This window comes from Plectropomus leopardus, chromosome 13 (genome assembly GCF_008729295.1).
Source record: "Plectropomus leopardus isolate mb chromosome 13, YSFRI_Pleo_2.0, whole genome shotgun sequence".
In the NCBI taxonomy this organism is placed as follows: domain Eukaryota; kingdom Metazoa; phylum Chordata; class Actinopteri; order Perciformes; family Serranidae; genus Plectropomus; species Plectropomus leopardus.
The window spans coordinates 32375212-32386837 of NC_056475.1; the positions used below are offsets into that span (position 1 = coordinate 32375212).

An 11626-nucleotide genomic window follows, 5' to 3' on the forward strand; every position below is an offset into this window, starting at 1 on the left:
TGTGGCATACTAAAACTCTGCTTATATAACAAACACACATACATACTTTTCCATGGGCCTTGTTTTAGGTTATGAACCATAATCACCACTAGGAAGCAGTGAGATGCTGTATTGGTGTATAGATGGCCCACTCAGATGAACATTTGCTTTTGCACAATACATTTTCAAACACACAAAAGAGGAGAAGGCAGTAGGTGACTAACTTATTTCACTTGTGCAAAAAGATAGAGGACATTATTCAACCCGAGGAAATTATCATTCTATTAATCAGTTCTGTGCATCTAACACTGCTTCCCAAATTATGTAATGTCTATGCACTGAGTACTGAGCAAACATTAAAGATGTCACATTTTTGTATGTGCAGGTGTGAGTGTTGCCCTGGTAACATTGATTCATAGCCTCATAGAAAACTGTAGAATACATGTGTTTACATCTTTATCATAATGGTCTTTAATACACAATATATTAGCAAGTCATTATAAGAAAATTATATGTTGTTTTGCATCATCTTGAGGTGGTGAATATAAAATCCCTTTGCAGGAGAGAAACAAAAAGGTGAAATAAACAGTTGACAGTGGAGGGCAAATCAAAGTCCTGGGGTTAAATGGGATTGTGGGTCAGATGACTAGACATTGTTGTCTTTCCGCCCATAGCTATCCTTTTGTGCCTTAGAAACCCCACCCCACCCCCACAACTCTCTCTCCCTCCATCCCTGCCTCCCCTCCCCTCAACAGTTCTCCATTTGCCTCAAAGACCAGTATCTCATCTACAGTAACCCCACTACAGAAGAGTCCTCATTTAGCGTGAACCAATCATAGAAACAGAATGAGAGTAGAACAGACATTCTCATTCAAATCAGGATATCAGGATGGTAGGTGAGGTGGCCATTTTTAGGTGTACTTTTGCTATTGCAACAGTTACGGCAGGCCATCCTCCATGTAAACTTCCATAAACAAACTGTCTTGCTGCAAGTTGTGAAATCACCGAGGTGAGATTTTGCAGTAACGACCAAAACAGCAGAGAGGAAATACGTTTCCAAAAAACCAACCCGACAGCACCATGACCATCTCCAAAGAATGAGTGAGAGCCGCTGATCAGCCAATAGCTGACAGGCAGAGAGAGAGGTCAGCGATAAACAGCGTGCAGATCAATATATTTTTAAATCTAACTCAGTAAATAAAGGCTTTATTTTGACCAAACCAGAGTTGGTGATTGTTGGAACAGTGGACACACAATATAACACACAAGACTAACTATGACCATTATGTTAAGTTTTGCTTTTGTTTCTGCTGAGTTGTGAATTGAGTGAACAATGAGAGCAACAAGGCAGTTAAAATACAGTTACATTATAGTTTGGTGAGAAACCACACCATCGGTGTATGGTTGTATTTTTCTGTCTGATAAGAAAAAATGGATGTTGGAATGGGCAAAAATGGAGTTCTCAAACTAGTGAATGAGTGTGTGTGGTGTTTAATGGTGTTTTCACCATTAAACACCACATTGGGGCGGCTGTGGCTCAGAGGTAGAGTGGGTCGTCCTCTTTTCGGAAGGTTAGCAGTTCGATCCCCAGCTCCTCTGAGCAACATGTCGAAGTATCCTTGGGCAAGATACTGAACCCCAAATTGCTCCCGATGCTGCGTGATTGGAGTATGAGTGTGTGTGAATGATTACTGAGTAGCAGGTGGTACCTTGTACCATAGCCTCGGACACCAGTGTGTGAATGTGTGTGTGAATGGGTGAATGTGACTGAATGTAGTGTTAAAGTGCTTTGAGTGGTCAATAAGAGGAGAAAAGTGCTATACAAGTATAGTCCATTTACCAATAACTAACAACAATCAGCATTTTCAAATGTCAAATGTCAAATGAACACAGCAGTGGTCAGTGTCCAGTTCAATGTGCTTTTGATTCATTCTAATTCAATGGAGCCAGTTTATAACGTGTAAATCTGTGTGTGTTTCTTTATAGTTAAAAATCTTGAAGTTTTCACTTTAACTTCAGTCGAGAAGCATAACAAGATTAAAATCACAGAATAGTCACACTGAAAATACACCTTGTGGTGCCAGAGTAGCACTGACTCCAATAGTGGGCATTGTTATGATTATAAATCACCCTGATGAATACACGGGCAATTGAGAATAACAGAGACCAGCAATGGTGAAAAAATGGCAGCGATCTGCATTAGAGCTACACTCAATCAACATACAGATGTGAGTGATCCTTTATTAATCATCACATGATTATGAGACCACAGTATATTGTAAATAGGGTTTTATATCTGTTCATAATGACCCCCCCCCCCCCCCGTGTAGCCCCACATGCAGCTCTTCCTGTCCTGTACCTGGACTGTTTGTATAAGACAGCCTGCCTTGTGACAGGGGGCTCTGCAAACACTGCCAGGCAGCAAAATACACATCAACATATTCAGAGCGTTTAAATTATAATTTAATCATCTGATCAAACAGCAATTAGCATAATCATTACTGGGGCAGGCCTGATAGAGTGGAGATGAGAGCAGAAGGGAGCTGGGGGCTAGCAACACTTTAATGAAACATTTGCCATAATGTTTGAAAATGTTAGACATTTCAGGCTACAAGAACTGAGCTGTATTTTGAATGCTAATTAGCATAGTTTGGTTATGCCCAGTGAATAAATCCAGCAGTCAGCCATAGGGGAGGAAATTGCCAGAGAGATCCTGATTCCATCATTTCTTTTTGGTAATGTCTTTTATAGTTAATATTCTTTTTTTTTTTTTTTTTTTTACAAAATAATCAATATAATTTACCATTTATTTTTTATGAATTGATAAAATTTATATTTTTTTCATTCCCATTCTCTGTATTCCATCCGATAAAGCTACACTCTGCTCCTGTAGAGCACCATATTACTGGTATTGTTATCAATGTTTTGCTGTTGTACGGACCAACCTACTTGAGTCTCGTGATAAGAATAAGCTGTGCTTTCGTGAATTACATTGTGAATATTTTGATGGAAGCTTTTTGTTCTTGTTTACAAAAAAATCACATAATAAATATCAGTATATAGTCTAATTTATCAGCTCGCCAGCTTTGTTGGCCACATGCACAGAACACTAAGAAGCTGAGACCTCATATCCTAAGTCTGAGGGCTATAGGCTGATTGTATATCCTCATTCTGCATCTAACAAATCACAGTCATGTCTGTATGTCTATGACTTATGCAAGGCCAGTGAATGAACAGGAAATCAAGAGAAAAAATAAAATAAAATGGTGGGTTACTCTAGCAGTCATTACTGGGCTTTGGTAACTACTTAAGTTTGTGGTTGATGAACAAATATTAAGTATGAAGCAATGTGAATTCTGTCAAAGTCATTTACGGTGTTTGTACACCTTCAAGACTACATGGTTGTTGAATGATTTAAAATGGAAGGACACCACAGCCTCTGTTAAAAGTCTTACTTTTGCCTCACCACATAGGTTACACAAAGTTGGAGGACACACTGATATATAGTATTTTCTTGCCAATGATTCGACACAAACGTTATAAGCAGAAGGTGAGAAATGGAAGACATTGTTGGACTTGAAGTGTGTCTGCTGTATACTAAGTTGTTAGGGTAGTTAAAGGCCTCAGTTGAATTGGTACATCTAACAGCACTATCTTACATAGCCTATGGTATATGTTTACCCTTTTTCCATGAAAAGTAGCATGTACATGCAGGTTTTTTAAACATGGTTAAAGCTGCTAAAATATGCTAAAGACTCCTTTCCCATTGCCAGTAGAACAGAGCTGTGTACACTTTGTAGCGGAGAAGCATGCCTTTCTGTGTGTGTGTGTGTGTGTGTGTGTGTGTGTGTGTGTGTGTGTGTGTCAGTGAGTGTGTTTTACTGGTGTGTCCTGTTCAACATCATGGCTGGCAAGAAAGTAAATTAGTCAGTTAGGAGTTGGTAGATGGTAGAAAGCAGCAGTGAAAAGGTCAGTGAAAATGTTAACGTATTTCCATATCCATATATCTTCCTGAAATTTCACAGTTACACGGTAAATGACGGTGTAAGTGAGTGACACCAACTGGTTATGTCCAGCCAAATTCTCACTTGACGCCCTCCAGCAGCATTTCATGTATTCCAAGGTGCCTTTTGGGCACTGGGAGAATAGGCTGGCTTTTTAGGCTTATAAATACATAATAAAAACCCCTAAAATTTTGAGAAAAGTTATATTCTCTCACCTATTTGCTTACGTTTCCTTATAAAACAGAGAAACACAACTGTACACCTTTGAATTTAACTTTCTATCAGTCACAGAAGACTGACAAGGCCGTATTGCTATGTTAACTCATCAAAAAATGCACTTTAGTCAAACTCAGCAGAAACAAAATAAAACTCACCCAAACCATCTTAATTACTCTTGCTTGTAATCTAGTTAGTAAGTCCACGGTTCAAGCTTTGATTGGGCTGAAAAAAAATCCTTAATTTACCAAATTAGATCTAATTTCTCCTTCCACCACTAGGTGTTGCGATGTCTCTAAGCTCAGCTGCCTGTTTAACCAACAGAGACCGAGACTGAGCTCTGTTGGTGTGTGCTGTGCACTACATATAATGAACTTAGTAGAAAGAGGAGCTGTTGTTAATTTCTCTTGTGTGTTCAGTCTGTCTCAAAGTTAGTGCAGACTAATTTGGAATGATCTTTAGGTGGTGCTGGATGGACGGTAATTTGTAGTGGCCTGTCATTGCATCTTGCAAAGTGACTAAAATTAGCGTGTCCACCTGGGTGTTGTATTTCCTTCACAATACAATGGAAGCCGATCGGAGCTCGGAGCCATTACATACCTTCAACAACTGCAGAGTCAGCTGACCTGGGAGTCAATGACGATTGTAACCTTTCCAATTACATACAAAAAACAGATGTTAGCTGGTGTTAGTGGGTGTTTTGCAGTGGTAAAGGCACTTAAGAAAAGGGATGCCGTCTCTATGTCAGTCCATACATTTGGCACATGAGAAACCCCAACACACAGTCTTTGTAGAAGTTGTCTGGTAACAACACCATCAGTCAAGCAATAACATTCACAATGCAACTGGTACTTTGCATTTGAGGGATTTTGAGGGATAATGCAATGCTTCCTTATCAACAAATATAGCAAATGTATTAACATTGACCATAAGCAAAATGTCCAATGGCAAAATATTTTGCCGATATCTTCAAAGTAAATATAAACAAGTTACACAAAATGTTCAAATATCTTTGCCAATACAACAACATTTCTCAATTGATTCCAAGAAAATCGGTTTGAGGGAAGTAAAGGATGATAAGGCTTCAGGCAACTAAAATCTCTACATCAGATTAAGTTATTTAAAAAAAAACGTGATAGTTAAAAATTAATGTGTCAATGTAAAACTCAACACAACCCCTGATCTGTGGAGTAAGGCCAAGCGCTGTGTTTGGCAAATTGGCAGCACTTTATGAATGTCACCTTTTGTTCATAAAGTGAGATTCAAATTCAGATCGAAAAAACTGTAACCCAGCTGTAACTTATGTAAACACAATTAAGCTATCTCAACAACTGTCTTCGTGTGACTGCATTTATCAGGATCTCAGAAGAGCCATTACTGCAACATAGTCTGTAATGATGCAGGATATACAGCAGGTACTGATCTAGAGCTGCCAACCAGCCTTAAAATGTCATTGTATGGGTTTAAGTAGATAATGTCACCATCTGCTTTTTTTGTCTAATTAAATAATATGGTTTGCCTGCTGGCACCTCTTCATCTGTCATGGCAGACATCAGTGTAAACAAGACAATGAGCAAAGAGCAATGAACTTTATTTAGTCTGAGCTCAACTTAGCTTACTTCTTGCTGTACCTGCGTGGCCACAGCATTAACCTACTGCCCTATTTTAAACTGAAAGCCTACAGACACAAACAACACAACTAACTGTCAACTTGTTAAGCCATCGATCCAGTTAACATTTGCAGAAAACTCCATTATTTTTACAGAGTTTACTCACTATGTGTTTGAACTATTATACCTTAAAGCAATGCCATTTTGCAGGAACACAGGCAATACATGACACACAAACAAATAACAGGATTTCTAGTGACTGGCTATGCTGTCTCACAAAATTGTAATGATGTATCAGTCAATCAAATGTGCTTTCTGACCATGTGAAGTGGTAGATGTGCGTAAATGTCAGATTTTGATTAGCATCTTTAACAATGTTGATTTTATACATAAAACTTTCAGCTTGGAAGTATTTTTATCTTTAATCTGTTCTAACGGATTGTATCAAGGAACAGCAAAAGCAAATACATATATATATATATATATATATATATATATATATAGAGAGAGAGAGAGAGAGAGAGAGATGTGTGCTTGGACAGGCTGATTCAACATGATTCTTTAAGCTTTAGATACAACCAACACAAGCTGAGTCTGTGTCCCTCCCTCCTCCTCTCCTCCTCCTGTTTTTCTGCCTCACTACACACTATCATCTCCTTAAGCATTCCGGTCTGGGTTAAATGAAACCTTTAACAGTTCAATGTGCACCCATTAACATATGCTTGAGTCTACTCTCATCTGAACAGCTCAGCTAAGGCACAAGCACACAGTGAAGCAATACAAAAATCTTGAGCCAATGGCAGCGACAAATCCTGTGATTACATGACAACAGCATCTCGCCAGTACCCTCTCATATTAAGCTTCATGCACAGTTAAACCAAGATAGTCAAGAAACTAAACTTCAGTTGATCACTGCTGGAAAATATAAAGTCAATAAAGAAACAGTTCTGACCTTAATTCAAGCAATCAGATTACATATTACTGAATGTGTAACTATGGAAAATAAAAAATTTGATTTTTTAAATTACTTTGAAAAATATTTAAAACTAATTTAATTTTGGGTTGCTTTTTTCCCTACACTACTGTTAAGAAATAATTGTCTGTGGTTTAACATGTAATGTTAAAAATATGGATGAAATAAATGTATACACGTTCTATCACTGTTAAAAAACATTATGTGATTAATACATTGTAGCATCAGCACATACAGTTGCTCTGGTAAGGACTAAAACAAGACATGACGACCACTTACTTGAAAAAAAAAATAATCACAGCATAAGCAGTGGCCTACATTATGATGACTGGTGTGCTAATATAAATGTGCAGCTGAGGAGCTGAGCTCAGTTGTTGTTTGCTGATGTGTGTTGCTGTGACTCTGTCAGCCCGCCCTGGCTCTATGTGAAGTGACAGATGTATACCAAAGAACACCAGTCTGCACAGACCTAGTTTCCCACTGGCCTTAATGTGACCTCTAAGCAGCATTGCTGTTTTGACTGGTTAAAAAAAAAAAAAAGAAGCTAAAATCAAATACTACCAAACTTTGTATCTGACATCAAAACATCAAGATCATCTTAAAGACTGACATTTCTATGAAATTTTGGCTTTCAGGATGGTGTTGTAACCCCATCACTGTCAAGAAGATTTCATAATTATTTCATATTCTACTTGTTCTTTTTACCAATACTGCCATATCTACACGCTGAAGAAGGTGTCTGGCACAAAATGTCCATGTGGCAATAATACAAATTAGAATTAGAGTGATGTCCTGATCCTTAGTGCATGGGGAAAAAATGGATGCCCATATTATGTTTGCTAATAACATTTTTCTTTTTTTTTTTGACTGAAGAAAGTACTACGCCGAAAGACAATAGGATGGATGGTTGATGGACTTGTACTTGTTACAGCTTTTCTAGACATTCAAGGACTCAAGCCCTGTTACACTACTACTTCTTGCCACATTCACACATACATTCATACACTGGATACTTTATACTTTGATATGTGGACTGGTTAAGGTCACAAAAGATTAAGGTTTGGGTTGAAGTAAATTTTGTGCTAGTCACTTTGACTTTTGTTCACAATCTTTCCAGACCCACTAAGCTACACACAAATAATAAAATCAAGCAGTTGCTCTTAGATGGCACAGTTATCTGGATACACACCACTGAATGACGTCTATGTGTGTGAAACCTTCATTGCAAACCCACCTCTCCTTTGTGCGCTTGATTGGCTCTTATCTCTGTCGTGCCTTGGAGCAGTCTAACTGCTGGTGATGACAGTTGAACCAGGAAAAATGTAGAAAGACAAGAAATTCTTCCTTACATTAATCATGTTTGAAGTCTGGATCAAGTCATACTGAAAATGCTTATGTTTTAATAAGCAGAGCCACCTTTTCTCGAGCAGCCCCTCATCATCCTAAATGGAAAGCTAAAAATACACATGCACAGAGGGATACTAAGAGCCAATTGAGGAGCTTGGCTGTATATTTACAAGGCTTATTAGCATCCAATTGAGCATGTGTCAGATCCCCCCTCTACCCCCACCCGCGCCCCGCCCGGCATAGCGGAGCAAAAACAACATTATGCCATTTCCCCAATTTTAGCTCTTCATAACTGGAATATGTTGTTCCAATTCCATTTAGATTTTAATAGACACTTCTGCAAGAGCACTTTAAAAGCTCAAGCACCAGTGAAGTGAACTCTACAGCAGATTTTAGTGTCTACAGCAGTAAATTGTATGTATCTACTGTAGTTGAGCTTGCAAATGTGTCCTCAAATTGGCAAATGACAATTCAGAGAAAAATGGAGTTTCCACTGTTGATGCTATTCATAAACAACCACTGCAAAATGAAGCTGTAATATTTTAAATATATATTCTACTAACAGGCAATGCAAATAATCTAAATATCCACACAAACACCCATTAAAACCTAAACAGCCAAAAACAGATTCTGTATGTCTGTTTGAGCAATCGAGCATCTCAGTCAGATCAAGTGTGGAAAGAGAATGTGACTCCCAGGACTATTATCAGGAGATGGTAATAGGCTGAAGCATTGCCAGGATCACCTGAACAAAGTGCAGTGTTGCTCAAGCCCAAAGCCCACACTGCAGCACATTCATTACCCAGGTCTCCAAAGAGACAACTTCAGCAGCCCATACTGGACCATAGCCCTAAAAGCCTTTATTTCAGGAAGCTATGTCTCTCTGTCTTGCAGAGGTGCAAAATGTACGGAAGCAGCTTATTGAGACTAATCTTTGCAGGTCTGTTTGGGGAAAACAAAAGTGCAGCAGAGAGAATACTGTTTAAAGATCAACATTCATGGCCCTTTTATTCTGCCTATACTGTCAATTTAGCACGGTACAGAGAGAATTGAAATACAAGTAGTGGATTGTCATAATGTACTCTGGAATATTGTAATTGCTGCCACAAAATCAACATTTGAATCTCTGAATTAATACAAAAGGTCAGTGACAAAAGAGGCGGGTCTGTCGATATGAATGAAAGTGCAACAGCAGTAACCATAAATGTAGCATTCGTCAAGATTACAAGTGCTGTTGTTGCTATTCAAAGTTTCCATGTAGATGTCTCTAGCAGCAGCCATTTTGCAACGCTGTTGCCGGGACCAAAGAGACTAAAAAAGCCATTCAGAAGCGAAGCAGTAGATCGTGCTCAGCAAACAGAGATCTCAGCACAGTATGAGGTTTGAAACGGACAGCAGTGTCCTCTGATTTTTAAAATTGTCCAGCCTCAATTACAGAAAAGACTCCTTGCTACATCAGTATCGTTGCTTTTACTCTCTTCTCTACTATAAATAACCACTGCCTTCACCGAACCCTTCAGCATGGCCACAAAATGGTTTTCCTGTCATCTTAGCTTGACGCATCGCCCTCTACTCTCACTTTACATTGTGTCCACTTTAGATTTTTTTAACCCCTCTCTCTTTGTCTCTCTCACAAAAGATCTTCCAAATACCCCAATTTCTTCTGAAATGATTTCTGCCCTCCACCACATGTACATCCTACCCCCTACACCACAGCCCCTTGTCCTGCTCGTTGCCCCCCTCCCTTACACACCCTTCTCGTATTCGCTGTAAAAATCAGTCACCTTTAGTCCCAAAACAAACAATTGGCAATTATCAGCCCTATCTTTAGAGGGATTCACTGTGCACAAAAAGGGTCTGGATGCATTTTTTGAGGTGTGTACTTGGGCAAGGGTGATAAGGGCTTTAAAAGGGATTGTCTCTTTTTTTTTCCAATCCGAAATGACTCCATGTCTGTGCTTCTAATATGGCGGGTGCAATGCCAGAAAAAAAGCAAAGCCAACCTATTTAATCCTTTTTACAGAGGATACTCGACAAATCTAACAAAAAGCATGCAAACACACAATCATATGTGTAACTTATCTAATACTTAAAATTACAACAATATTTATTTCATATAATATGCAAGTAAATATACTACATGTTTCATTATCATGCTCACTGGTTTAGTGGTAGATATTTTAATTAAGAATTAATTTTGAACAGAAATTATTTCATTTTCATGAAATGAAGATTTGTTCAGTTTGAATGTAATTTGCAGCCAGATTTAAGATTTAAGCAAACAAACTGTAAATACACCAGGTGTACATGCAAAGGCATACCAACGAAATTATTCACTAAAGTTTATTTTTTAATAAGCCTTGTATGTGAAACAGTGAAAGGGTAAGCTTTAATTTGCACATTAAGCATCTAAAAATGATGTAGGAAAATACACCCCGATTGAGGCCCAATGCAGTTTGATAAGAAACAATCAATTATCCTTTAATGTACAAGCAGAGCATGAAGCAAAAATTATTCAGAGGTTTTATTTTGGGGGCCTAGAATTTCCTAAAAATCCAGTTGCATAAAATTTAAAATAACTATTAAATTTTTCAAAGCCTTGTTCCTCATGCAGCATATAGTGCACCTATCACTCAACCTACATTTCTCCTCTCTCCCTCTGTGGTGTGTGTGTGTATGTGTGTGTGTGTGTGTGTGTGTGTGTGTGTGTGTGTGTGTGAGTGTGTGTAGATTTCTCGTTATCTTTATTTGATAACAGGGTAATCGTAAATGTTTCAAAACTAGTGGATAACCGTTCAAACACTTATTCTCTGTAAAGAATGCGAAAATAATTATCGAATCCCGAAAAGCCCAAATGCCTGTGTCGGGACATGGCAACAACCCGTTCTCCCGTTCAATTTCCAAGACAAAAATTAAAAATTAAAAAAAAAAAATAAAAAAATCTATATATTTCATGTGGAAATGATTAGCCTATAGGCTTTAAATGCTATTATTTGTACACTCTGCCCGGTGGGATAATTAACAGACATTTTAAGTTTACCGTGAACAAATGCATCACCTACCATTCAAGATGTACTGGGAAAAGATAAGAGCCAATATCCACATGCCCCGCTCCGTTCAATATCCAAGCTTATGCTTTTTCTTCTTCTCTCCCCACACTCTTTCTTCTTGTTATTTCTTCCTTTTATTTCTGCAACAAGTCAACTGCAATGAAAGAAAGGAGAGCTTGCAAATTTCTCTCTCTCTTTCTCTCTTTCTCTCTCTCTCTCTCTCTCTCTCTCCCTCTCTCTCAATCCTTCACGTTGGGAAGACGATGAGGAGGAGGAGGTTTGAGCTTCTTCCTGCTGTTGATTGTCTTCTGGTACGGCGGGAATTAGTGTATGATCCACAACTGTGCGTCTCCGTTTTTTTCGACTGACTGCACCGCGACGGGCCTCAGTGCAGCCCTCCCCCCGTGTCGAAGCGCTGCTCTGCGTGGAACATGAGGGAGCTCGGCT

General features: G+C 38.6%; 1 protein-coding gene across 1 annotated transcript in view; it reads right to left on the reverse strand.

The window, feature by feature from the left end:
* The window catches only part of dscama (Down syndrome cell adhesion molecule a), a 150254-nt gene extending 138990 nt beyond the window's left edge, over window positions 1-11264 (reverse strand). The window contains 1 exon segment of the mRNA XM_042499673.1: window positions 11192-11264. Within this exon segment, the coding sequence (XP_042355607.1) occupies window positions 11192-11234 (43 nt within the window). The 5' untranslated portion in view covers window positions 11235-11264.
* Window positions 11265-11626: the final 362 nt, after the last annotated feature.